At 36.5% G+C, this 26,658-nt stretch overlaps 2 protein-coding genes and 1 non-coding gene across 4 annotated transcripts; 1 reads left to right on the plus strand and 2 right to left on the minus strand.

Moving 5' to 3' along the window:
• Window positions 1–557: 557 nt before the first annotated feature.
• On the minus strand, window positions 558–629 carry Trnae-uuc (transfer RNA glutamic acid (anticodon UUC)). Its single transcript has one exon. It is a non-coding gene; the product is annotated as a tRNA-Glu (tRNA).
• Window positions 630–841: 212 nt separating this feature from the next.
• On the minus strand, window positions 842–2,080 carry LOC120421558 (thioredoxin domain-containing protein 15). Its single transcript, XM_039584784.2, has 2 exons — window positions 1,934–2,080; window positions 842–1,868 (listed from the first exon to the last, which is right to left on the minus strand). Exons 1-2 carry the CDS (start codon window positions 1,968–1,970, stop codon window positions 982–984), a joined length of 924 nt encoding a protein of 307 aa, XP_039440718.1. The 5' UTR covers window positions 1,971–2,080; the 3' UTR covers window positions 842–981.
• A 9,462-nt stretch (window positions 2,081–11,542) lies between these two features.
• On the plus strand, window positions 11,543–25,456 carry LOC120421553 (zinc finger and BTB domain-containing protein 49). Of its 2 annotated transcripts, none has more exons than XM_052708582.1 (5): window positions 11,543–11,767; window positions 17,108–17,812; window positions 23,884–24,236; window positions 24,290–24,374; window positions 24,432–25,456. In XM_052708582.1, exons 2-5 carry the CDS (start codon window positions 17,116–17,118, stop codon window positions 24,695–24,697), a joined length of 1,401 nt encoding a protein of 466 aa, XP_052564542.1. In that variant the 5' UTR covers window positions 11,543–11,767; window positions 17,108–17,115; the 3' UTR covers window positions 24,698–25,456. The 2 variants fall into 2 exon arrangements, with proteins under 2 accessions (XP_052564542.1, XP_039440715.1); XM_039584781.2 differs by lacking the exon at window positions 11,543–11,767 and adding an exon at window positions 16,904–17,038.
• Window positions 25,457–26,658: the final 1,202 nt, after the last annotated feature.

The raw sequence follows: 26,658 nt of genomic DNA on the forward strand, positions 1-26,658 counted from the left end.
AATAAGACAGCGAAGAAATTTTTTATTCCTGATTCGATTATACCGACCAACAAATGACCTCGCTGTCATTTTTGTCAATTTTTGTAGGTCAGTGTTATCCGATGTGAAATTTTTCCTAGGCCTTCGGATAATCGAGTCTAGACTTTACAACTTTTTTGATAGCACGAGAATTTTTCGAAAAATTAATTAACTATCGAAAGTAGCATAACTGTACATTTCTAGAGTTTTTTTTAGAGTAGGACCTTTAAAAAAAAAAACTCTCGATTTGTTAAACGTTTTTGTGATACTTTTTGCTTTTTTCAATCAGGCTTGAAATGAATTGTGACATGTAAAAAATCAAAAACATGTTTATTTTTTTTTTAATACACATCAGATATTCATGCGAAGACGTCCAAACCGCCCTCAACTGTACTATTTTTATGAGTGTTATAAATATTTTCTTCTAATTTTGTGATCTGTACCACTCACCAATGCATGAAAAAAAAAAAACAATGAACAAATGAAAATTATTTGATACATCCATAACAAAATGTCAATCTCATTGCAACAAAAAGTCTTTCCCATACCGGGAATCGAACCCGGGCCTTCTGGGTGAAAGCCAGATATCCTAGCCACTAGACCATATGGGATGTGAGAATCGAGGTTCCAAAAGCCTTATTTGAGTTGATGTCCTTGATTTCACGTAAGAATTATCATTTAGAACTAGTTGAGTACATAAATTTAAAAGAAGTTAAAATGTAGCCATAGGAAGACTTTCAATGAAACCATACGTTTTAAATTTTTACCTGATAATTTTGGTATTTTATGTAATGATTAAACATTAAAAAGAATAACCTCAGAATTCAGATGTGTTTTGTTTTAAATTTATTGAACAAAACTGACTTCAGGGGAGAAATAAATTACATAACAATAATTTCACTAGCAAAGAAGGGGAGGGCTGGTAACACACACTGACACACGTACAATCACACGCGCCCATGCTTAGCTGTGATGGTGCGCCTCGGATTCCCTCCAATTTCGTTTGATCATCTCGATAATTTGCACATAGAATGCCGACTTGGAGAAGTAGTAACAACTGCACACGATGATGAATATCCAGGCCACGTACAGCCAGTAATCGGTTCGCTTTTCGACCTTGTTCAAAAGTGGCCCTTTGAAGTCGTCCGAGATGTAGTGCGGCATTGTGATGGTCATTTTGTGGTTCACCAGTCGGGGTTCCACGCCGGAGTGTTTGGTAACGAATTTGACTAAAGATTCGAGCGTTATTTCCGTGTCGTTGAACTTGACCAGCGGCCTTCCCTGGTGGAAGAACATGATCGTGGGCAGTCCCACGATTCCAAACTCCGTATTGAGCGAGTGAAAGTTGAACGCATCGATGGCCGCCACCTTCAGGTCGGGAAAGTGACGGGCCAGTGCGTTGTAGTGCGGTGCCATCATGGCACTGTGGATGCAGGTTTTGGTATAGAACAGCATCACGACGCAACTCCCGGCCTGGGTTCGCTTCGTTGAGTTGCCATGCGGTGCCAGCACGCTTATGACCTCCTTCAGCGAAGTTATTATATGCAGCGTCCCGTTTCCTTTGGCCGGAATACATTTAACCTTGAGCGGACCTCGCTTCCCATCCGAGACCTTGACCTCATCCGGCTCGGCCTGTTCCTCGTAGATCGTGCAGTGCTTCTTGTCCTGGTAGGTTATGAAATCCACAAACGAATTTGGGCTCTGCCCAACCGATGCGACGGTTTGCTGGACCTCCTCGCTCTTGGAACTGGATCCACCACCGAAGGGCTTATAGTCCAGGAAGTCTCCATTCAGAATGTACGCGTAAAACTCCAATCCACTGAAGCGAAACGCATTACAGCTTTGGGCAACTAAAATTAAGCACCTTTTGTTGTAACATCTTGGTTTGGTAAATTGAAAGCAATTTTATACTTACTGGTAATAACACTGATTGAAATTAGCAAGAATTTCATCACGACTCGTAAAAATCCTTGTATTTCCTTAAATTTTACCTAATTGTTTTTATTATGCTTTAAGCTTCGTTGACAGGACGGTACTGTTTACCTCTCTGACATAACAAGTTGTTACAAGGTTTGTAATGTACGAGGTAGGTAGCTGTGATACATTTTGTGGATGTTGCACGCCGCGTAGAAACACGATGAACAGGAAAAGAGTGTCCAACCCTATGTACATTTTTTTAATGTAACTACACTCAACCCCCGGTGGTTGGTCACTTTTTCGTTTGACACTTTTTTAGTTTGTACCCCGTTGGTTGGTCAAAGTCAAACTAAAAAGTGACGAACTGTCACTTTTTACAAGGCGCTCACGCACACTATCAAATCAAACGTTTGGTAGTGTGTGTGAACTCCGTGTAAACGGGGTGTCAAACTAAAAAGTGACCCCGTTCGTTTAACAACAGTTGGTGTCAAACCATCGGGGTTTGAGTGTATACGCTTCTAATTTTTAAAATAAGGCTTCCCAGTCGAAAATTTAATAACACATTCACACCTCTGAGTGCCACAGAAGTTGGTTTGTTTGCATAATTTACCGCCCGACGTCAGTTAACATATTTCGCAGGGACAGTAACAGTTCGAGCTCGATCTTTGTGTGCATCGGGACAGTGTGGCGAGGAGTTCTTCATTTTTTAGTTAGATTATATTTTTTTCATTAGGCCAAGAAAGCCTTTTAAAACTAAATTATATTTTGAAATAATATCATTCAGTTTGTTGCTCGTTTGAAGCAATTGCAAAATAACTTTTCAGGCCATAAACTTGCAAGCAACAGCACGCCCATGAGTAAGCACACAAATGTATGCCATTTACTCTAGCATTTACTGGCTTGATTCAATTGACTTTTATTCCGATTATCATGAGAGATGCGAAGACAACTCAAGAACAAAGACCTGTCATCAGCACCACTAGCAGAACATGTCAAAACATATTTATTTTTTATGTCAAATCGACGCTATCGTGTTATTTTGCCACACCTGCCATTTCGACGTTCCGAGAAAAAACGCGTTTTAAAGTTTGACATAAATAAAATAACTAAAAAAGAACACGTAATGTAAACAATAACAAACATGTTTTGTGTGGCTAACCATTATGTCACGGGATTGAAACTCGTCTGAAAAACCTGTATCATTTTCTCAATCAAAACGGTGGCGCCGCGTGGTGGTAGCTGCCCTGTTTATTACACTGTGAAATTATCCATGGCTAATCCAAGGAACCAAAAGGTGACAACAGAAATGTCCACTCAAAAGGGGCGCTGCAAAAAAACTTTTTATTTTAAAAAAAATTCCCAACAAATCAGCAACGAATTACAAGTTTGATAGTCGAACTACACTTAAAAGTTGGTTTTGTTATTTGTTTTTGCAAAACCGCATATTTTTTAACAAAAGTGCCAAAAATATTCGTAACTACCTTTTGCCTCTTGGTGCCGCTTTGTGTTAGTATGTGTGTGGTCGATATTTGCGGACGTGCACGCAGAACACAGAACAGTGAGAACTAGCGAAAATGCCTCACTTTCTTCTGATACAAGTCGCCATATTGAAATTGCTTGAAGATTCATACCCGTGATTATGTGCATTGTCCCCAAGTTTGGTTAAATTTGGTTGCCGACGTTATAACTATAAATCTAGAGTTTCTTTTGAATAGGTCCTATAAACATATGAAAGACAATAGTTTATAGGACCTTTTCAAAGAAAAACTCTGGAAATGTTTACGGTAGTCGGACTTGTACGTATGTCAAACGCGTTCTGACCTGAAATTCTTTTGGCCAGCTACAGCCATTTTCAGGGTGTGTCAAGATAACACGACAAGATTAAGACTTCTTTATTATGAAAAGTGCCAAAAATGCATCTCAGAAAACGAATTTTGGAGATCTGTGAGGTCAAAAGTTGAGGCATTTTGAGATGCACACAATTGCGTTCTTAACTCAATTTGGCCCAAATGCATGTGCGACAAGATAGCACGACAGCGACGAGATGACATTTGTTATGATAAAAACAATTGTTGACACATGAAAATTATATCAAATTTTGATGAAATTTTTGGGAATTAATTTACTAGAATCATGAAAAAAACTCAGTAAGCGGTGTTTATCGCAAGAATGAGAATTATGAATTTTCGAGAAGATCACTTCTTGACTTTTTTTTGATAAGGTCCTATAAACAAATGTAAACATTGAGTGTATCCCGCTTACTCCGATGGACTTTGACATAAGGTGTGAAAGGGATACACTCATTGTTTACATTTGTTTATAGGACCTTATCAAAAAAAAGTCAAGACTTTTAATTTTACGAAATTGGGTATATTTCTGGTTATATTGAAGCAAAATTAAACTTTTTCAATGGAACTTGGTCTGGAAACTGTACCCAATAATGTGATTAATTCCAAAATGTTTTAAAATGCCATAAGGATAAAAATAGGGAAAAATTCGAAGAAAGCCAGAAATCTGGCAGATTTGGTTCGGAAACTTTTTATTTGAGGTCAAATATTGGTCAAATACGTAATTTAATGTTTCTCATGGCATATTTTTAAGAAATTTTATAGATATTTTCAGAAATCCATTAATTTTCAGCGACATTCTGAAGAAAAATCCTATAAATCGAAAAATGTGGCTCTAGACCCCTCCACGAAATATTTCGATGGACCGATGTCGGGAAAAAGCCCTTCTTTCATGGTGCCACATATCAGACTCGTCGATTTTTTTTATCTTAAGTTTTTTTTTCTAGGGTTCACACCGTGGTTTGCTTTTCTTTCATAGACTATATCTCAGCAAGCATTGGTCCAATTTTCAATGTCTTTCAAGCTAATTTATAGACATTTTTCTGACCTTTTCGATAAAAAATATTTTTGGGGTGGTCAAGCTTGGTCATGACTTCTACAGGTTAAAAAGTCACGATTGTAAAAATAAGCTTTATACACAAAATTGATCCTTTCAGAAATCATTTGTCATGTATGTCTTGAATTTCTTATATGTTTTAAGAATTTTGAAATCAATATCTAGAAATCCTAATTCAATGTTCAAAACATTCGATGATTTGAAATGGAATATTATTGTCTTCGAAACTTTCTTTCAACAGTCCTCTACTGTTCCCACCCGAGACTCAAACCATGCATTCCAACTTCAAAACACTCAACACGCGTTTGCGCACAACCAACAACCACGTGCTCTCTGTTCTTTAGCATTGCAAGGCCTGTGTGCCTGTTGGTTGTTGTCGATTCCGCACTGTTTCTCTCTAGAACCTGTCCTCTGGTTCCAACTTCAGCCTGCGCCCTAACTGTACTACACAAAACAGAAGACAGTTTTTGCGTAGCAGTCAGCAGCAGTTAGCTGGAAAGAGGGGTGTTTTACGTTATTTACTCGAGTTTGGCTGCGCCGAAAATAAGGGTGAGGTTTCGTACATAAAACATTATGTTACGTTTTTTGGTTGGGGTGAGGGAACTCTCTTATCAAGAGCTTTTCTTTCTTGGGAGTAGCATAAGGTGGACGGAGTAGGGTGCGACTTTGGGACCAGTTTGTTGTAGTACTGTAAAATGGATGGAATTTGTGAATTTGTTCAGTCTTTCATTGTGCTAATTTCAATATTTCTTTTAATTCGAATTCAAATGAATAATTTAAATTAAATTAATAAGTTTTTAAAACATAGTTTAAATTTGATCAGGGATAGCGTAACTTCGGGCTATCTGGCCGTAGCAAAATTGTCTAGTTTGAATGAAATAGTCTGCATTTAGGGTCAAAACCCAAAAATACTTCACAAAAATCAATTCCCTACCTCCAAAGGTCCTCCCTGAGCATAAAAAAGCAAAACAAACAATATATTTCCCACCCTCACCCTCTCGGGCTGATTTTACGCTGTAATTCCAAACAACATTAGGAGGGAGAACCAGGCCTGGCAACGCGCCCGGCCTGGTGTCGAGGGGCCCTCTTCCACTCGCGCTGATTGATGCCTACCGTCAGGGGCAGTGGCGCGGCGGACGACGAATTTCATTCATGGTTTTGCGCGTTCCGAGGATTAGTCCGGGGAATGTGTGGGCAGAGTGGAAGAGCCTCGCCAGGTTCGCGTTTTGATGTATGGTATGTGTGAGGGCATACATACGGCAGTCATCGTCGCCACCACCACCAGCAACTTCCCTTTCCAACATAGCCCCTTGATGAATGTTAGTATCATTTTTGTGGTGTGGCGCAGGCGGGGTGAGGACCTTCACGGTCGTAGGTGGTACATTGCGCGGAGCACACTCATTCACTCACACAGGATGTGCGATTCCTGGGCGTTCTTTATGAGTGGTGACTGCTCAATTTTTAAATATGTAATGATAAAAAATATTTTACTTTGACCCAACATTCAAAATTTCCAAAACTAGCCTATAGTTTTCGTATGATCATAAGAATCATTTTCCCATCATTACCAAAAAAATATTTTCAGAAAAAAACAAGCCTGAAAGGGTTAATAAATCAAACATTTATTTATGAAGACTTCTTGTGGTAGTTTTAGTCAATTAGGCATTTTTATTCTATATAAAAGCAATTAGGGGAAGGTGGGGCAAGACGGCCATATGGGGCAAGAGGAACAATCGCTCCTACGGGCGTAATTTTTACAATTTTGATTATTTCCAGTATGAGGAATTGTTGCTAGCAATACAATTAGCTGAGCATAAGATTTCATGAAGTTTTTTTCAAAACCTTTGTTTTCTTATAATATTTGGAAAGTACAAAATAAGGCTTAGGGTTCGTTTTAAGGCTCATTTTATCAAAATGCTATTTTTCCTAGATCAGTAGTGTCCCTACAAATGACATGCACCTATTACAAAGTATGATTTAACTTTTGGTTATTTTTGTTGAGAGCTTTTAAAAAATCTTGTTCAGGTGGGGCAAGTGTACCATATGGATTTTTAGTATGGAAAAAAAAATACGAATTGCTGCAAGAACATATTTTATTGGGAAATAAATACATGAAAGTACTTAAAAACTGATAAACAATCGTTAAAAAAAATTGTTCATACATAGTATAGTGATATTATGAAAATTTACTATTTATCATCGAAATAGTATTTTTTTTCGAAAAAACGATAAAATTTTTAGTAAAATTTTATTTTTTTAATCTAAAAATGAAGAAACCATTCAAATACATTCTAATCTGATGTATCTAAGTGATAACAGTTCAATTGTTAGCAAATTAACATGTTTTTTCATGCATTGTTCCTCTTGCCCCAACGGGTTGTTCGTCTTGCCCCACTAGTTGAGTAGAATGTATGGAAAATCAAAAAATTTAAAATCAATTTTTCACATTAAAAAACAGAATTTTTTAAAAACTTGTTTTAAAAAAGTCTTAGTCAAGACCTAGAATAAGATGATTATAATAAAATCCGACAGATTTTTTAACTTTTTAATGGGTTATAACGAGCATTTCCTTAGCTTGTTACACTTGCCCCACTTTCCCCTACAATTTTTATGTAAAGCATTTATCCTCCGCGCAAAAAAAAAAAAAAAAAAACAAACAAATTTCAAGCTCAATTTACAAATTATGAAGCATATACTGTATCAAATAATATTTTATATATAATTTCAATTAGGTCGTTGCAAATATGTTTTTAAGTTTCTGTCTCTCGACTCTGACCAACTGGAGTTTTTTTTTACATTTGAATGAAAATAGTGTTTTAAAATGCATTTTTCACCAGTCCAATTATTAATTTTCTAAATATCAATGCTCTGACTATTTTTTCCCAAAACAAACTAAAAATTCAATTTTTAATGTTTAACATAAAAAAATGTTTAAAATTTAAGTTACAAGCCATTTTTTAAACATTTCAATGAAAAAACTGTTTTGAAATGCATTTTTCACCTATCCAGTTGTTTTGCAATCATTAATTTCCAATATTGACGATTTTTTTTGAAAAAACATTTTAAAGCGAGCCCAAACATACTAAATATGATAATCAATGCCGAAAATGCATTTTAGATTGTCATCAGTTGATTCGGCTTCTATTTTCTTTTTTTTCATTTCGAAATTTTTCGAAAAAACCCTTTTTTTGCCTCTTGATTTTTGGGACCAATTTTGAAGGGGGGAATAAAAAAATATTAGCAACGGCCTAAATTTAAAAAAAAATTTTGAAAGGCTGGTCCATTCGATGACGAAACTGCTTTTTATCATCATAAATAACAATACTGAAAAGTACTTTTCAGTATCTATTTCAGTGCTAAAAAGTTTAACTTTAAATTATTTGTATTGAACAGTAACACCTAAAAGTAAATTCTAATTTTTGAAACCTGTTGCCTAAATTACAATTTCAGAACTGTGGTTTAAAAAATGCTATTTTGCCGTTTATTTAAGCCATTGCAAGTTTCATTTGAGGTTTTTGTCCCCCACTACGCGAGATAAAAAAATGTTTAAAATTGTTTTCTCATTGAAATTATTGTGAAAAATCGATTGTAAACTATTTAAAATACATTGTTTTTTCAACACTTTTTCAAAATTTTCAAATTTTGAAATCTGGAACCAAAAATCGGTAACAGACGAAAGTTTTAGTAAATAGTATATTTCCCAAGATTTATTGATATTTTTTTAAAAAAAATTTGACAGTAGCATAACTGTGATGATGTATTAAGCATTTTGCGATACTATTTGTTCAAAAATTGAGATAATCAAGCATAAAATTTGATTTTTTTGTCTCCCTCCCCCTTGATTTCATCCAGAGCCGAGGGACAAAAACTTCTAATACAATGTGTACTAGCCATAAATTTAGGAGAATAAACGTTTTAAAATGCACTCTAAACAGTTAAATGTTGATTGTACATTTCATTGAGAATTATATAATTGTTTGCTTCCTGATTTTAAGCAATGATTTTAAATAATAAAAGCGTATATTTTTTTTCCCAGTGATTTATAACATATCTAGAAATTACGTAAGCACTAAAAATTGAATTAGTCACCATGCTTTTGCCAGTGAATACCGTTGTAAATTTTGAACCCGAGCAAAGGAAAATAACACGGAAATACTCAAACTGTGTAATACTTACGCAAATAATTTGCTCTTGGTTATATTTTTTGTCCCTCGACTCTGGCCAAAGTCAAGGAGGGGAAAATAAAAAAAAAATATATACAGCAATTCCCCACGAAAACAGCATGGAAAAAAACAAAAGTGATCGGATCGGGCTCAAATTTTTTTAGGGGTTCCCTTGCCGAAATAATTAGACCCGTATTTTTTTGTTTGGCCATTAGGGTGACCTACGCCGTGTTAGGGTGGTCCAAAAAATGGCAATTTTCATCGATTTTCGCAAAAAACACTTTTTTCAAAAAATCATATCTCCGCGTCATTTCATCCGATTTTAGCTGTCTTAGACGCAAATGAAAGGTGATAAGTTGATCTTTCAAAGAGAAATAATAAGAAATTTCAAAAATCTAGCCTAACATATGAAAAGGGCGTATGAAACATTAATATGCCGTTTTGACGGTGTCTGGACCAAAGAGCCTATGTCTGGAAATATTTTTATCGGATTCCCCGGACATTTTTACATAACATACTAAAAAATGGGAGGAGTTCATTCACAGGATTCCGAGATATGATTTTTTGAAAATAAAATCCGTGTTTTTCGACGCGCCGTGCGCAAAAACCGGAAAATGACGAAATCGGCAAAAAATCTACTTTTTTCACTAAAACTGCGATAACTTTAAAATTTCAGCGATGACCTATGCATGTCTGGGTACCAAAAGTTGCGTCTTTCAATTACGAAAATTTTGGCACCCAGACATGTATAGGTCATCGCTAACATTTTAAAGCTATCGCAGTTTTAGTGAAAAAAGTTGATTTTTTGCCGAATTCGTCATTTTCCGATTTTTGCGCGCGGTGCGTCGAAAAACACGGATTTTATTTCCAAAAAATCATATCTCGGAATCCTGTGAATGAACTCCTCCCATTTTTTAGTATATCATGTAAAAATGTCCGGGGAATCCGATAAAAATATTTCCAGACATAGGCTTTTTGGTCCAGACACCGTCAAAACGGCATTTTAATGTTTCATACGCCCTTTTCATATGTTAGGCTAGATTTTTGATACTTCTTATTATTTTTCAATGAAAGTCCAACTTATCACCTTTCATTTGCGTATAAGACAATTGAAATCGGTTGAAATGGCGAGGAGTTATGATTTTTCGAGAAAAGTGGTTTTTGCGAAAATCGACGAAAATGGCCATTTTTCAGACCACCCTAACACGGCGTAGGTCACCCTAATGACCAAACAAAAAAATACGGGTCTAATTATTTCGGCCAGGGAACCCCTAGAAAAATTTTGAGCCCGATCCGATCACTTTTGTTTTTTTCCATCTTGTTTTCGTGGGGAATTGCTGTATATAAACATTCATATTCCCTTGTTTCAACAAAGGTTTAAAAACCGTATTGAGCTGTTTGCAATTATTTCTTAAAAAGTAAGTTCTTTTACGAAAAAAATGTTTTCGAGATACTGTACGTCGGAATTTAAAAAATGATTTTTTTTTAAACCAGCCCGAAAAAAATCAATTAAACTTTGATAAATATTTGAGTACAATAATTAAAAAAAACAATTTTAAATCTTTACTTTTCCAATGAACATTCGTTTTGATGTAAAGTGAAAGACCTTTGTAAAAGTTATCAGCATTTTCCCATATTTTCCGAGGAATTTAGGCACTGAAGGATAAACATATTCGTTTTTTAGGAATTGATTTTGGATTTATTGGTCATAATGTTAATGCCATTTCAAGGTAAAAAAAGAGTAATTTTCAAACTGCAATATCTCGAGAAAAATGAACAAGCAAAATTTGTTACACCGAATTGCATTCGAGAGAGGTAAAACGTTAAAAAAAACTGAAAGGGTATTTTTCTTCAAACACGAGAGATTTGTATTTGAAAATGTCTCATTTTTTAGGGAAACATTCACGGTATCACCCTGCTAAATTCGAAAATTGTCCAATTCTTTTTTTCGTATAATTTAACATAATGAATTTATCTTCAGAAGTATACCAAAATGTGTCAAAATAGCGGTATTTGGTAATATTTTGTATTTTTATGAGTTTTTTTTTACTACACAGATTTTGTCGCAAATCTTTAAAAGTGATGCTTTTCAAATCAGAATATGTTATTTTTTCAAAACAAATGATGGATATTTAGATGAAAATCTTTCGAAATGTAAATCAGGTATGATCAACCTGGATTCCAAATGGGTAGCCACCCTGTCCTCGATCCATGCACCGCATCCCGAAGGCTCCAAGCCACACGCGGAGCTCGTTCAAGTGTGTCCATGTAGTAGTTAGTTGTTTCCACATCGTCCCGTTTCAGTATACGATCACAAGACGTAAAAAATATAAAATATATATATATTTTAGCTGTACTTTAATCGATAATAATAAAGTCCAGCTTGTGTTCTTACTTTTTATTTGCTCACTCCATCCTCCTCTCCCGTAGGAGCACATTTAATTGTCTCTCCTTTGCACTCCTACTCCTGACTCCTAGCAGCGAATCCCTGCGATGCCCACACTCACACAACATTCGACGACGACCGACGCCGACGTCGGTGCTCCAGGAGTGAGGCGCGCGCGTGGACGCACAACCCTCCTCATTCCGAGTGGTGACGACATCCTGGCAGGATGAGGCCGCCGGTCCCCGTCTAGAACGAGTGTGTGTTCAGCTTTAGTGCGCTGCAATATCTTCAGGAATACTCCTCGTCCGCTGCCAGCTTTTGTGGATTACCAGAAAAAAAGTGGTCCAGGATCAGCAGAAAGGAAGAAAAAAAAAGTTCGGTAAGTGTCCTCTCCCCACCCCCACGGTAAAGGGTTCGAGCCCGGGTTCTTGAACTGGGGTTCAGGGGGGAAAGGGATTTTGTTTTGAATTTTCCGCGCGCGCCCTTCCGGGAAAACCTTGGGTGGGCAGAAAAAGTGAAAGTGAATCTGCTCCGCCACCGCCGCACTGACTCCATCCACCATTTTCTCTTTCCACGTCCTCGAACACGACACGACCGTGGTGCGGTGGTGGCTTTGTTCTGAACGGCGACGACGACGACCCTCCGACCACCATCTTCTTCGTCCTGCTAATGGAAGTTTTGGGTTGAGTGTTTTTCGGTGGGTGGGCTCGGGGGTTTTACTACGTCGTAACTGACTGACTGAGGGGCAAAGTGGGAAAATTGCGTGGCTGGTGGTTTTCGTCAAGCGACCCTTCCCTCCCCCTCCTGCTACGGGTTTGGGGGTTCCCTTCCCCCCTCCCGGAAAAGCGGTCGATAGGGGGAGGTGATGTGGGAAGCGGGTCGATAGAGGGTGGGTACGGCGTAGTAGTCAGAGTTTTTGGAAGATTTGCTGCTGCGAAAAATTGTGACTGGATTTGTGTGGGAGGGTGGGGATGTTGTTTTTTTTTTTCAGAGACAAAATTGAATTAAATAGTTTTATATATTGAAGCGTAGTTCAAATTACCGTTCGGTTGAGTGAAATTGACGTTTAGTTTTGAAAGTTTGAAGCGCGTGTAGTATTGTTTTGTCAGCTGGGCTTTTATACACATTAACGTGATATGTTAATTAGACCAAACAAAATGGCTAAGAAATACTAAAATGCATCATTTCAAACATTTCTCTTTTCATCTTTTATTTGTTAGTTGTTGCTAGCACAATCAATTGAATTCAATAGCAAAAAAACGTGATCTTTTAGAAAAAAAAGCTTGGTTTTTAAACTTTCCAAAATTAATATTGAATATTAATATTGAATTTTTGACCTTTTTGCAATTTTAGTCCTGATTCCAACATTTTCAAAATATTCTTTTCGTAAAGACACAAAAAATTCTTATGTTTATTCTTAATGTTGAAAATCTGATTATTTATTCAGAGATATCGGTATTTAAAAATTGAGTGCAGTTTGAGTGAAACTTAAAAACTTAAATTTTATTGTTTCTTAAAATTTGAGTTGTTGTATCTCAGGAACGAGTAGACCAATATTCAATGAATCTTCTACGAATTATAGGAAATTTCCTCAGCTTTTTGAAGAAAAAAGAATTCATATGTGGTAACTTAAAGGCACTATTTAGAAAAACCGGAAAATTCAGAATATTCGGGAACAGTGCACTTTTGAACAAATCTTACAATAAGGGTTTTGGGAAATCAACTTTTAATAATATAAAGTTATTTTAATTTTTTAAGGACTTAACCTACTTTGCCGAAGACGCCAAATCGATCAGAATTTTTTTTCAAGAGTTACAGATTTTCGAATGTTTACAAAACATTTTTGTATGCTTAGCTGTCAAATTGTATGGAGACTTGTAGGTCATAGGGAAAATAAAAATTTCCAACAATCAAAATTTTAATTTTTTGCTTTTCAGAAACACCAAAAAAGCAAAAAAAAATGTATGTTGGACCTTTTTATTTAATGCTGAATTCTTTCGACTTTTTCTTAATGCAAGCAAAGCAATGTAAATAGCCAATTGACTCGTCCACGCTACAACTTTAAAAAAATGTTACAAGAAAAAAAATAAACAAACTCTCATAAATAATTTTTGGATGTAAAATTGAAGTTGGAATCAAAAAGTACTTTTATGAATTTTTAATTAGGTATTTTAATTTTCGTTATAGCAATGTCCATATTCGTCCACCACTGAAACTAATATTTTCAAACGCTACCTAATGAGCCTTAATTTTATAAATGACAATACCTTGGAAACTATCGATCAGATTTTAAATTTTAAATATATTTCAAACCTTTGTAAATTTTCTCATCTTAATTTTTTTTTCAGAATTACCAAATCACAGCTAACATTTAAACACTTTTTTTTCAACTTGACGATGATTTGAAAAATATAAAAAATATCTAGTTGATTATAACTTTGCCTGATCAAAATTTCACTTCAGTAATTTTTGATTGTCAATTTACATTTTACATCCAAAAAGGATTGATGGAAATATTTTCACACGTTTTTAAACCCTCTACTGTCCAAGCTTTTTTCATCAATTTTTTTTATTTTTCCCGTATTTAGGAGGTAATTTTAAGAAACTTTTGTTTTACAAAAAACTCTACTTCTCTTGATTTTGGTTTCTCTTATAACAATTTTAGTATTTTTATTTGCATTTATCATGTTAAGTTTATGTTTGTTTTTGATAGTATTAGGCTTATTCTACCACCTCTAATCGTTATTTTTGACTTATTAGTTTTTTCATGTTTTTACAGCAGCTTTGTGCTTGCTTGTTTTGCTTGTTTTTCACATTTTCTGCTATAGAACGCTACCATAGTCATTTATATTGTAAAAAAATGCGTAGAGGTCTAGTCTGAGACATTACAAAAATTACTGCATACAAAACATATAGGAAATGTTAGTGAAAAAAACAGCCACAGTTGACCCCAGAAAAAAATGACATTTTTTAAATCGGACCATTAGGATTTTCTATGTTCAAACATGAAACATTCGTTAAATTTTCAGATCTTTTCGAAAAAAATATTTTGATTTTTTTTATCAAGGCTAACATTTTAAAACGGCGTAATATTGAATGTTTGGCTATTTTAAAATGTTAACATAGACTTTCAACTTTTTTTTATTTCAAGCAAAACTATGTAAATAGCCAATGGACTCATCCAAGCTACAAATTAAAAAAAATGTTTTGAGAATGTTAGAAGAAAGAAATGAATCAAAATCCCTATAACTAGGGTAAGGATCCCCCAAAACTCTGTACTGCACTTACAAAAACTATTGTTAACCGATAACTAAAGAAATAAACAGAATTGAATTGAATTGAAATATAAAACCTTTGTAAATTTTCTCATCTTAAAAAAAATATTTTCAGAATTACAAAATCACGACTAACATTTGAAAAAATTGAAAAAAAATGGATGGAATTTTCTCAGCTCTTGTATTTTTTTTCAACCTGACGATGATTTGAAAAATATAAAATTGCCTTATCACCATTTCACTTCAGTACTTTTTAGTTATTTTTACAAAACATATAGGAAATGTTAGGAAAACAAGTGAAACTTCCAACCCCAAAATTTTCTTAAATTTGATGAGTTCTTCTTTAAACATCAAAATTGGATGAAAAATGTTTTTTTGGCGAATTTTTAGATCGAAACCGGCCTAGAGGCGGATTGGGTTGTAGAAGGTTAATTTACAAGTCACCTTAAAAAAAATCCATAAAAAAACAAATAAAAAATAAAAAAAAACGAATTGGGTAATGATTATCAAAATCAAGTTTATCCGATAAATGTTAAACAAATAATAAAGATTTATACCGTGAGCTCCTTTTTTCCTACAATTTTGCTGGAGACACCAAATCTATCAGGAAATCCCATATTTTGTATGGATAGGTTTCAAGTTTGTATTTGACATTGTTTTTTTTTTTTTGCGAAACACGCAAAAGAGAATCGCTTCTCTAATCTAATCTAATCTAATCAGACCCTAGCGCAGCCAATCTTTCGAAGGGATCCTGGAGAGTGCCTTAGGTTAGATGACGCCTAGCACTCTTCTTGTCATTTATTAACATTTGTAGTGCGCCATTGCATTAGAATGCATTGAAACATCACAAGCGTTAAAGCGGCCAGGCCTACTGCGTAAAGCCGTATCGCAGAGATGACTCGTAATTGGGTTGAGTTTGAGCACTGAGTGTTCGAACAACAACACAATTCTGAATCGACAGGGGAGGAAGAAGCGTGGGGACACACCACCATACGCTCCGAGATTTGGTTGTATTCGTTGGGAGCACCATGCTAAGAAGGTTTGGTACTCCGGGACCCTCTGGGATGGGACATTGTATTTCCACGAATGCCCTGGACACTATTTGTCGTGGTTATAGCGCCACAACTCGCTCTCTGTAACAGTATTCCTAATTCCAGTCCACGCTCACCAAGTCGTCATGGCCTAGTGTTTAACATTTTTGCTTACCAATCCAAAGGACGGGGGATCGAACCCCGCCGCGAGCGACTTTGATTTTTCGTTCATATTCATTATTTCAAATTATTGTGTTCTTAACTTTCTCGTTGGGAACAGATGGGAATCGAACCCAGAACCATTCGCTTACAAAGCGAATACCGTAACCAGTCAGCCACGGCCGCTCCCTACACGCAAAAGAGAATCGCTTCCCGAAAAAAAAATCAATCAGTTAGGATTTTTTGTGAATTTTCTTTTTACCGCCACTTTAAATTATTTACTTCGTTTTGTTTACACATATCGCCCATCTACAAAAAGTGACAGGTCATTTTCGACGTGTGACGTTTTACCTGTAAGTGTAGTAGTAGATTTCTTTTACCGATCTTTCGTGCGCGTGAGAGGAGGGTCATGCTCCATTCCGATTTTTTCTCTAGATGAGCATCAAAAGATTTTGTTTTTGATGATGATTCTTGAATCGCTGCTTCCGTAATTTGACAATTTCTGCTTGTTCTAAGTTCGGAGCATTGTTTTTTTCTAATAAAATATTTTTAGTATGTCTCGAATTTTTAGGGTTAGTTTTTAAAAATTTGTTCATCAACATTATGTTTCACTCATTCCACCGCATTATTAATCCAAAATTTACATGTCAGCAAAGGTCAACCAAATTGATCCGCAAACACTGTCTCAACCTTGTACTTGTGATAAACAATTTCCCAGGCTTCCTCAGCCTCCCGGGACTGTCGAAAAACTAAGAGCAAGAGTGGGCGGAACATGGGAAATGGGGATTTCTGGGTACCTGCCCGTTTCCTTTCAATCTCCCCCTCTCCCTTCCCTACGCTTTTCCTCACTCCAACCCCACCCCAACTCCTACACAATTTTTACTATATTCAACCTTTTCCCTCACCCCACCAATTCCCACTCCTTCCGGAGATCTCCGCTAAAGGAAAGAAGAGTGGGTGTCTGGGCTTCGAAGAAGAAAAAAAAATGGAAAAACGAGCGAACCGAACTCGGAAAAACTCTTGAATGAAGTATATATTTAGATCCCTTTTTTCGGGGGGTCGGGCCGAGGACGGGATCGAAGAAGAACATTTTTGGGCGCAGGCAGGAAGGCATTTTACGATAAGCCTTCCCGGAAGAAACACCCGTTTGTTGCTCGCTGGTCACGATGAAGGCGTTTGGAAAAAGTTGGTGCTGGGCAAACTAAAGTAGGTGTGTTCTATAATGGAATTCTTCGTTTTCTTTTTTTTTTGCAGCATCCAAGATGAACTTTTCACCGTTCGGGACTCACTTCCCGGGGACCATCCCGGGGATTCATCAGTTTGCCAGCGCGGGTGGACTGGTCACAAGTGTCCCGTCGTCGACGAACCACGACTCGAACAATCGATATCACACCATCCAGTCGAACGTGAACTCGCACTTCAACCAGGGCCACAAGTACAACGGCCACACGAACGTGACCAGCGCTCCGGCCACGACGACCAGCGGCCAGTACTCGATTCCGTACAGCCAGCACTCGTCGTCGGATCCGAACGACCACAAGCAGCGCAACATGTACCCGGGACAAACGACGGCCGTGAGCACCACCTCGTCAGGGCCCGTCCAATCGCCTCAGGAACTCAGCCAGGACATCACGGCCCTGCTCCAGCAAGCGGACAGCAAACGTGTCCTGCAGAACCCGAGCAGCTGGCAAACCCTAGCCCCCGGGGCATCCGTGGCGGATTACCTGTCCCACCTGCCAGGAACGGCACTGCCCCTCTCGTTGCACCACTTCCTCAAGTACTCGGCCGAGAATATCAAGAAGGAAACGCAGAATCCGTCTGCGCTGGATATGGGACAGAATGGTAACGGACAGCAGCAGCATGGCAATGGGATGATTATCCCGGCGACGCAAACCATTGCCAACATTTTGGGACAACCTGGCGGACAAGGGCAAGGGCAGCAGCAGCATGGACAGCAAGGTTAGTTGGAAATTTCTTAAAAAAGGTTTAAAAATTGAATGCTTTTGGTTTTGCTGAAGTAAAGAAAAAAATTTTTTATCGAGGTCGTTGCAAATATGTTGTCAAAGTTTATGTCACCCTCCCCTTCAAGATAAGTTTAAGGCGTCATCCATAAAGTATGTCACGCTCTAGGGGGGGAGGGGGGGTATGAGCAAGTGTGACATTGCGTGTAATAAGTATAGGAAAAGCGTGACAAAGGGGGGGAGGGGGGGTAAATTTTGGCTGATTTTAGCGTGACGTACTTTATGGATGAAGCCTAAGTAGGGTTAAGCTCATTGCAAAATAATTTGAATTATAGAAAACTTAAAAACTTTGTTTTTTTTTTTTAAGAATCAATTATTGCAAGACTTCGGTACAATTGTGTAATGCTTTTTAAAGTACTTTTTTTCAATTAATTAAAAATCCTTCTTCTCGGTAAAAAAGAGGACACAAAGAGTTTATTTTTTTCGTAAAACTGCGAAATTTCAATGAAAATAGACATTTGAAGAATTGAAAACAATTTAGAATTTATTTTCCTTTCCTTGATAATCGTTTTAGCACATTTGAACCAGTTTAAGGCTCTAAAAGGCATTAGGTGGCCATGTTTGTTTTTGAAAAACAATCAAATCTTGATCCAGAAAGCATCAATCAATGAAAGGTTTTCTACACGTTGTTTTAGAAGCATTTTCCATATCGTGATTCATTTTTCATTTCAATTTACTATTTCTGGGCCCTAAATCCATATCCACAATTGAAAAAAATGACACCATCTCTATATCTTAATATTTTGAATTTTGGCGAAATTTCAATGATAACATAAACAAAATTTTGTCCTGGTTTCGAATATATTTTTTTCATGAAGTTAAAAAAAAATAAACACTGTTGTTAATTTTTCATTCTGAAAAAAATGAAACTTTTGTCTGATTTTCGACATTGAAAATTGAATTAATAGTGCATATTTTTAAAAAAAATTATGTACTTTGACTCATGACGAATTAAGAACTAAATTTATTAAAAAATAAAAATTTCAAAAACACTGTTATTTGGCAATTTGCTTTTTATCAGGGTGGCCACTCAAAACCAATTTCTGAATTCCCGATTGTTACAGAACCTCAAATAATAAACGTTTTGCCTTCCTCACTGAGGTAAGGCTATAATCCTGCTCTAAAAATGAACTTTGTATAAAAACGTCGTAGACCCACCTTCATGTATACATATCGACTCAGAATCGAAAACTGAACAAATGTCTGTGTGTATGTGTGTGTGTATGTATGTATGTGACCAACAAACTAGCTCATGTTTCTCGGCACTGGCTGAACCGATTTGACCCGAACCTGTTGCATTCGACTTGGTTTAGGGTCCCATAGATCGAGTTTTATACAGATTGAAGTTTCGATAAGTAGTTCAAAAGTTATGTATAAAAATGTGTTTTCACATAAATCCGGATCTCACTTAAATGTATGTAAACTATGTCCGGATCCACCATCCGACCCATCGTTGGTTAGGTTATCAAAAAACCTTTCCAACGAGTCCAAAAAATTGAAGATCTGGCAACCCTGTCTCGAGATATGAGATATGATATGAAATTTGTGTACAACCCCATCATATCAGCAATGGTGGTAATGAGTGAGGAAGGCTCCAACCACATAGGTGGATTAAGTTAGTTTTTTATTCAAAGAGTGATTGCAATTAATCAAAAACTGTTAATAATTGGGTCAACATCAACCTCGGTACAAGATTTGAAATAGATTTTTTTTAAACATCTGATTTTTGATACTGTTGCTAAAAAAAGAAAGTTGAAAAAAGAATATTTAAACCTTTATAATTTGATTCAGAGAAAGCTCAAGCAATCAACCTTTGAAATATAATGTTGATGTTTATTTTATTAACGTGACTTTAACCTAGAGAGGTAATTCGTCACTTGAAATATAATGAAATCGTCACAAAATATCAAATTTCATGGTTCATTCTAATTTCCATGCATATATTTTTTTCCCTCGGTTTTACCTGTAAGGGCGGCAAAGACAGAATAAAATTATTTAAATGTTATTCTTCAATTTATTTATTTTTTTAAGAAAAATGATTAAATAGGCTGAAAACATGATTTTATTAATTTTTCAGCGTTTCAAATTATTGAAGAACTTGTGTTAACGTTCTACACCAATCAAGAAGTTTTAAATTTGTTATGAAGTTTTGAAATTAAGGTAGAGTTATAGAAGTGTACCTTAGTTTAAAAAAAATATGTTTTTTCCATTGGAAAAAATCATTAAAATATGAATTTGTACTTCGATAATCTTAGCCTGAATTCGCAATTCGCAATTTTCAGTGTAAGAACGGGCCTTGACCGATCTTATGCACCAGGTTCCCGACAAACACGCACTGCCCTTACACCTACATCTCACCCTTGCTCTGAGTCAGTACGAGCAGCACGCTAGAACACGCTTTGAGTGTTCGTGCCAGGCATGCACACCTTCTTTTCCGGTTAGGCATTTTAACTCGGCCGGGGGTGGTACATTACGTAGGGTTTGATGTAAGTATAAGCGCCTAATCATTTATAGTGTGCCTATCAATTTTCATTAAAGCAAAATCTGTTTTATTTTAGTTTGAATTCAAAAACTAATTGTTATTTTACTGTGTATTGTTTTCTCCTGAAATATTCCCTAATGTTAAGTCGTGTTTATCTGTTGATATTTCTTATGTCGCGGTGTTTTGTTACAATTTTCTGGACCTAAGCATTTTATAAAAATTTAGCAAATGTACAATAGTAGTATTTGTGTTATTCCTTCAATCATTCCATAAATTGAGTAAGGGCTCGAACCTCACTTGTTAGAAAACAATAGACAGTAAAGGAGAATATACTTTATAAAGAAGCAATAGTAAGAGAATCATAATTGTGTGTTAAAAAATAAAAAGAATAAGCTTGATGTAGTAGATTTAGAAATAGGCAATAGTTAATAAATAGAAATAACAAACAAGCTTAGATTATTGTTATGATGGGCAAGATAAAAAATTATTCAAATGAATAAATAAAGAAGTAAATCAACAAAGAATAGGCAAATGATATTTAGACTAGGTATCACTAGTACATTAGGGGAAGGTTTATTTTAAAGAAAACACACAGTTTGTTAAAGCAGCATTATTTGGAAAAAAAGAGTGACAAGCATTGAGAGATACGAGAATCAAGAGTTAATAAAATCAAAACCAAATGGTAAACAGAAGAATTAGTGGTGAAGAACGAATCAGTAGAGCAAAATAAAAATAGGAGATAGGTGGTAGCTGAGAATGAAGATAAGAGAAACCCCATTGTGCGATGTTTCAGGTACATCCACAGCAGTTGACTCAACATACTGCGAATCAAAACAATACCGTCTACAATCACAAATTACTTCCCTTTCCCACATTGTCGCGCCCCTTTCTTTTAGCCGTCTCGACTCTGACCCGCGGTGGTCAAAGGTTTACGATCCGTTTCCACAGGCCACCAGCTAGGTCATCATGAAAACCAAGCCAACGTGGAGGTAAGAAAATAGGACACTCGCAAGGAACCAGAGCTATACTGTTCTGATCAAGATAATTCGGATGATCTAACAGAACTACGGATGTAGTTAGTTACGTTCCTTCCAGGATGTTCCTTACGTGGACGTCAATAGAAGAGCACGCAACAAGGTCAGTGCCATAGGGGAGAAAATCGTGACGTCAGAAATGAACTCAAATCACTCAAAGTTCATTTTGTGAGTGACTTTAACATTTTGGCCTAGTTTGACAGCTACCTTGTCCCCAGTTTTTTTGTGAGAGAGAAAAGGAGGCGAATACTTTATGAAAATCATACCTGTCAAAATTCCTAGCCTCAAAATTTTGTCGCGAGTTGCTTTTCTCCTCTATTGCATGCTCTTAGGTATCAATCCTTGGCCTGCTAGTATGATTGATTTATAATCTGTACAAAATATTTGAAAATTCTTCAAAAATTTGAAAATATTTATAAAATCCTATTTCCGACTTTTTCCGACTTTAACACAAAAAATCACAATTTCCGACTTTTTTCCGGCGTTCCCAATTTCCCGTCAAAGGGGAGTTAAAAAATTGGTAGATTTGGTTAAAAGTGGTTTCTTTTTACTGGGGGGTGAGATTGGATTATAAAAAATTGTACTTTGCCATTTTACACTACAACTTTCGCGATGCCATAACATCGACCAAAAATCTTGTATTAAGATTACATTTTAGATCAAAACATGATATTTTTGTCCGATCACCTCCCAGAAAAGTATTGAAATTTGTACGACAAAAGGTTTGTTGAAATTGACTTGCTGGCGTACAAAAAAAAAAAACAAAAATTCATTATTTCCCGAAGTCTTTGTACGTTTCTGTGAGATATTAACATTATTGAATAATTTAATAGCTCATTTCAACTGTATGAAAAGTTTGTTCCCTCGTCCATGTTTACAAAAATAAACAAATAAAATAGTTTATTGATTTTTAATGGCAAGAAAATGTGAATCAGTTAAGATGTTTGCTTACAGCGTTTTTTTTTTGCATGGATGCTTAAAATTTGTAAATCAAACTGCTATTGAAAAAAACAAACTGATTTAATAAAAGCATGTTTTCATATTTTTTTAAAGGTATTTTGGATATTTTTAAGAAATAATTTATGAAGATTTTCGTTTTTCTGAAGTTATTACAAATTTCATTTTGAGTTTTCCATTCTTTTCCGATCTGTGTTCTCACCTTTATTTTTTATAAACTACACCCAAACGAAAAATATATCTCAAAATCTGCAACAGTGGATTTGCTGCAAAAAATGTTATATTTTATTACATTTTTTGCAGCAAGCCCATAGATCATTTTTGCCCGCGTGTAAACACGTCAGCGATCTGCAGTTCTCACCAACACATAGAATGCTGGCGCGTCCCCGAGCAACACTCTAGAAAGCACATTATGTTCGCGCTCTGTCCCTCACCATTCATCAAGCGTCCATGGCGCGGTGGTAGCGTTTCGGATCAGCAACCTAGAAGTTGATGGTTCAATCCTCGTTCTGTTAAGATTTTTTTTTCTGCAATACAATCAATCAGCCGTCGGTAATGTCGATAATTGTCGGTAACGGGCAAAAATGTCATACCCCTATATCGCAAAAAATGCATGAGGACAGATTTCATGCAGATTCTGATATACTTTCATGCCGCCATGTATCACAATCATGCGACCGCCGGTTGGGTGAGCAGAAAATATGAAAAACAAGTAAAAAAAATTAAAAAGTAATGAAAATAACTTGAAAAACTGAAAAAAAAGTTATGATAAGAGGAGATAAAATAAGCCAAATACTATCAAAAACATGGATAAATAGAAATTAAAAAACTACAAATGTTATAAGAAACATAAAACAAGAGAAGTAAAAATTATGCATTGGAGGGTCAATAATTTTTATTTTCATCCATTTTTCATCATGAGACACTTTTTACACCCAACCGGCGGTCGCATGATTTTGATGCATGGCGGCATGAAAGTATATCAGAATCTGCATGAAAACTGTCCTCATGCATTTTTTGCGATATAGGGGTATGACATTTTTGCCCGTTACCGACAATTATCGACATTACCGACGGCAGATTGATTGTATTGCAGAAAAAAAATCTTAACAGAACGAGGATTGAACCATCAACTTCTAGGTTGCTGATCCGACACGCTACCACCGCGCCATGGACGCTTGATGAATGGTGAAGGACAGAGCGCGAACATAATGTTCTCTCTAGAGTGTTGCTCGGGGACGCGCCAGCATTCTATGTGTTGGTGAGAACTGCAGATCGCTGACGTGTTTACACGCGGGCAAAAATGATCTATGGGCTTGCTGCAAAAAATGTAATAAAATATAACATTTTCTGCAGCAAATCCACTGTTGCAGATTTTGAGATATATTTTTCGTTTGGGTGTAGCTCTTCGATTGTATAACCTTTTTCAATGATTTTTATCCTGAAAAGTTTGGTTTTGTCCCCTAAAACCTTTAAATAAAATCTGCATTGGCTTTAACTAATAAAAAAATAAAAAAATCTACTTTTCACTTCTAGGACCCACCTCCAGTTCCGGTCCCGTGAACGGCACCGCCACCAACGGAGCCCCCGGCGACAAGAAGAAAAAGAAAAAGAAGAAAAAGCCCCCGAAGGAGCGCAAGCCCCGACCGAAACCGGGCGAGATCCAGGTACGAACCGCCCTGGACGGCAGCCCGCTGTTCCTGTGTCCCGAGTGCCAGATGGCCTACCCGGAGCGGGAACTGCTCGAGCAACATCTGATTGGGCACAACCTGGAGCGTCGATTTATTTGCGACATTTGCAACGCCGCGCTCAAACGGAAGGACCACCTAACGCGTCACAAGCAGAGCCACAACCCGGAACGACCGTTCGTCTGTACGATTTGCATGAAGGTTGGTTTTTTTATTAAGTACTAAATTTGAATTAATAACTTTGCACTTTTTAGGCCTTTAAGCGCAAGGAACAGTTGACGCTTCATATCGTAATTCATTCCGGAGAGAAGAGACATATCTGCCAGGAGTGTGGAAAAGGTAAAGAACCTAACCTCAAAATCTCTACCCAAATCCTAACCACAACCCTCATTGCAGGCTTCTACCGCAAGGACCACCTCCGGAAGCACACCCGGTCGCACATTGCCCGCCGACTGAAGGCCGAAATACAGGCCCAACAGGGTGGAACCGAAGGAGGCTCCACAACGGGGTCTTCCCGCGGAAACAGTCAATCCCAGCAGCAGCAACAACAACCCCAGCCAGGACCACCTCCCCAACTACAGCTGCCACCGCAGAGCACAAATCAGCAACTTCAGCCGCCGCAGTACCATCCGATTCCGCCGGCGTCGCAGATGATGTCCTGAATTACTCGGACTATCGGTTGAAATTAGTAACATTTTGTGCGTGCGATTGTGTCGTGACTTTTTGTAGAGAAGGTCTTTCCCCCGCATTCCTCACTCAATTAAAGAAAAAGAATAATTAGTGTAATCTAAAATTTTAGCATCAATTACACAGAAAAAAAAATGATGGTAATATTCATCAGGAAATGGTGACAGATCTTGTGGCAAAATAAATGTGTAATATTACATCAAGAATTGGTGAATTTTCATCAGTTTCTGATGAATATTCATCAGGTTCACATTTTTACACATTTTTTGAGTAATATTACTCAAAAAATGAGTAATATTCAACCTACCAAATTTTCAACATTCCAAAATTCAACTTTTTTTTGCTGTGTAGGCTTAGTATGATTGTGCAATTCAAGTTTCGTTTTGTTTCGCAAACGTTGCGATTTGTTCTTTATTTTATTTAATTGATTTGTTCTAGTCGAAATTTTCACAAGTCATTCGCATTTTATGCGAGTTCGGGAGCGCGCAAAGGTTTCTTCTTAGCAAAAGAAATAGGCATATTACACGTGAAACTTTAGTTAATTACTGCAATAGTTGAGGTTTTTTGTTCTACCAACATGGATGGTTTGTTTTAGTTATCAAGAATCAAGATCTCATACATTATACGAAGTAAGGAAAACTTATGAAAAACACATTATAATGTAATTGCACCTAGTCGATAAGATGTAACCCCGGAAATGAAATATATGCGCAACAATAAATATTTTGATACGACTGATGGATTTTCATCTTTCCAAGCTCACAACAAAATTCTTTAAAAATATCCAGCACAACAGCTTTTTTGAAGTATTTTTTTTATTTATATGACAGATTAAAAGAGAAACACTATTTTTGTTATTCGCCTTAAACTCTGTAGGGGCCTTCCCTATGAACAAAGGAGCCATTTTGCGACATCTAATTTTTTATACAAATTAGACAGGGGTCAAAAATTGAATCTTAATATACTACAATCTGAATAGGTAGTATAGTCATATAGTTAGGAAAATTCAGGGAAAAAATAAGTACACTGTAAAAAAATGTACCGATTGTTTTATTTAACATTTTAAATAATCCAATATAAAATATAAAACGACTATAATTATAAACGTTTTGCCTTCCTCACCTCACTGAGGCAAGGCCATAAAATCACTCGAAAAATGAACTTCTTAAATACACCTCCTAGATATACCTTCACGTATACCTATCGACTCAGAAATTCTGAACAAATGTCTGTGGGGATGTGTGTAGACATGATTTTTTTTCCAAACGATTATCTCAGAACTGGCCGAACCGATTTTGGCCGGATCCGCCTTATTCTGTTCATTTTGGGGTCCCCTGAGACCCTATTAAATTTTATTCTGTTTAGTGAAGTACTTTTAAAGTTATGCCAAGAAAAAGTTTTTTTTTGCAGCTACAAAAAGGGTGATTTTTGCATAACCTCAAAGGCCGGGTCTTTTTGCTTACGCGCGAGAGTCGCGCAGCATGCGTAGGGATTTTGGTTTTACCACGCGGGGGATTGGCAGCCACACCCCCTTGCATGCGTATCGCCCGGTTGCCACATTGCTTAAGCAGTGTCTGCGTCTCTTCTGGAAAAAGTCTGTATTAATTATGTTGCTGAATACATCATTTTGTCTCGACAAAGATTTACACGAACTTTTTACTGAAATATACAACTCATAAGACATTGTTTACTAAGACTAGGGGGACAGCATGCAATTCCACCGTGCACCTAATGTTGGCATATCAGCACTTTTAAATTCAATTACATCCCCAACTTTTCTCCTTTATTTCGGAGAGTTGGTAAAAAAGAATTGAAAATGCTGTTCTGGTAAAATCGATAATTATAAAAAAATTAAATGAAATAATATAACATGAATGTGACGAAGGCACCAACCACCTTAAAGTGGAATAAGTAACGTTTTTTTTATCATGATTAA

The sequence above is a fragment of the Culex pipiens genome, chromosome 2 (genome assembly GCF_016801865.2).
Source record: "Culex pipiens pallens isolate TS chromosome 2, TS_CPP_V2, whole genome shotgun sequence".
Lineage (NCBI taxonomy): Eukaryota > Metazoa > Arthropoda > Insecta > Diptera > Culicidae > Culex > Culex pipiens.

Excerpts from the sequence above, each read along its gene's own strand:
- LOC120421558 (XM_039584784.2), bottom strand. The coding sequence starts at position 1,970 with ATGAAATTCTTGCTAATTTCAATCAGTGTTATTACCA. Across the intron at positions 1,869-1,933 it reads TTCAATCAGTGTTATTACCA|TTGCCCAAAGCTGTAATGCG; the intron begins GTAAGTATAAAA and ends GCTTAATTTTAG.
- LOC120421553 (XM_039584781.2), top strand. Across the intron at positions 17,813-23,883 it reads GCAGCAGCATGGACAGCAAG|GACCCACCTCCAGTTCCGGT; the intron begins GTTAGTTGGAAA and ends TTTCACTTCTAG. Across the intron at positions 24,237-24,289 it reads TCTGTACGATTTGCATGAAG|GCCTTTAAGCGCAAGGAACA; the intron begins GTTGGTTTTTTT and ends TGCACTTTTTAG.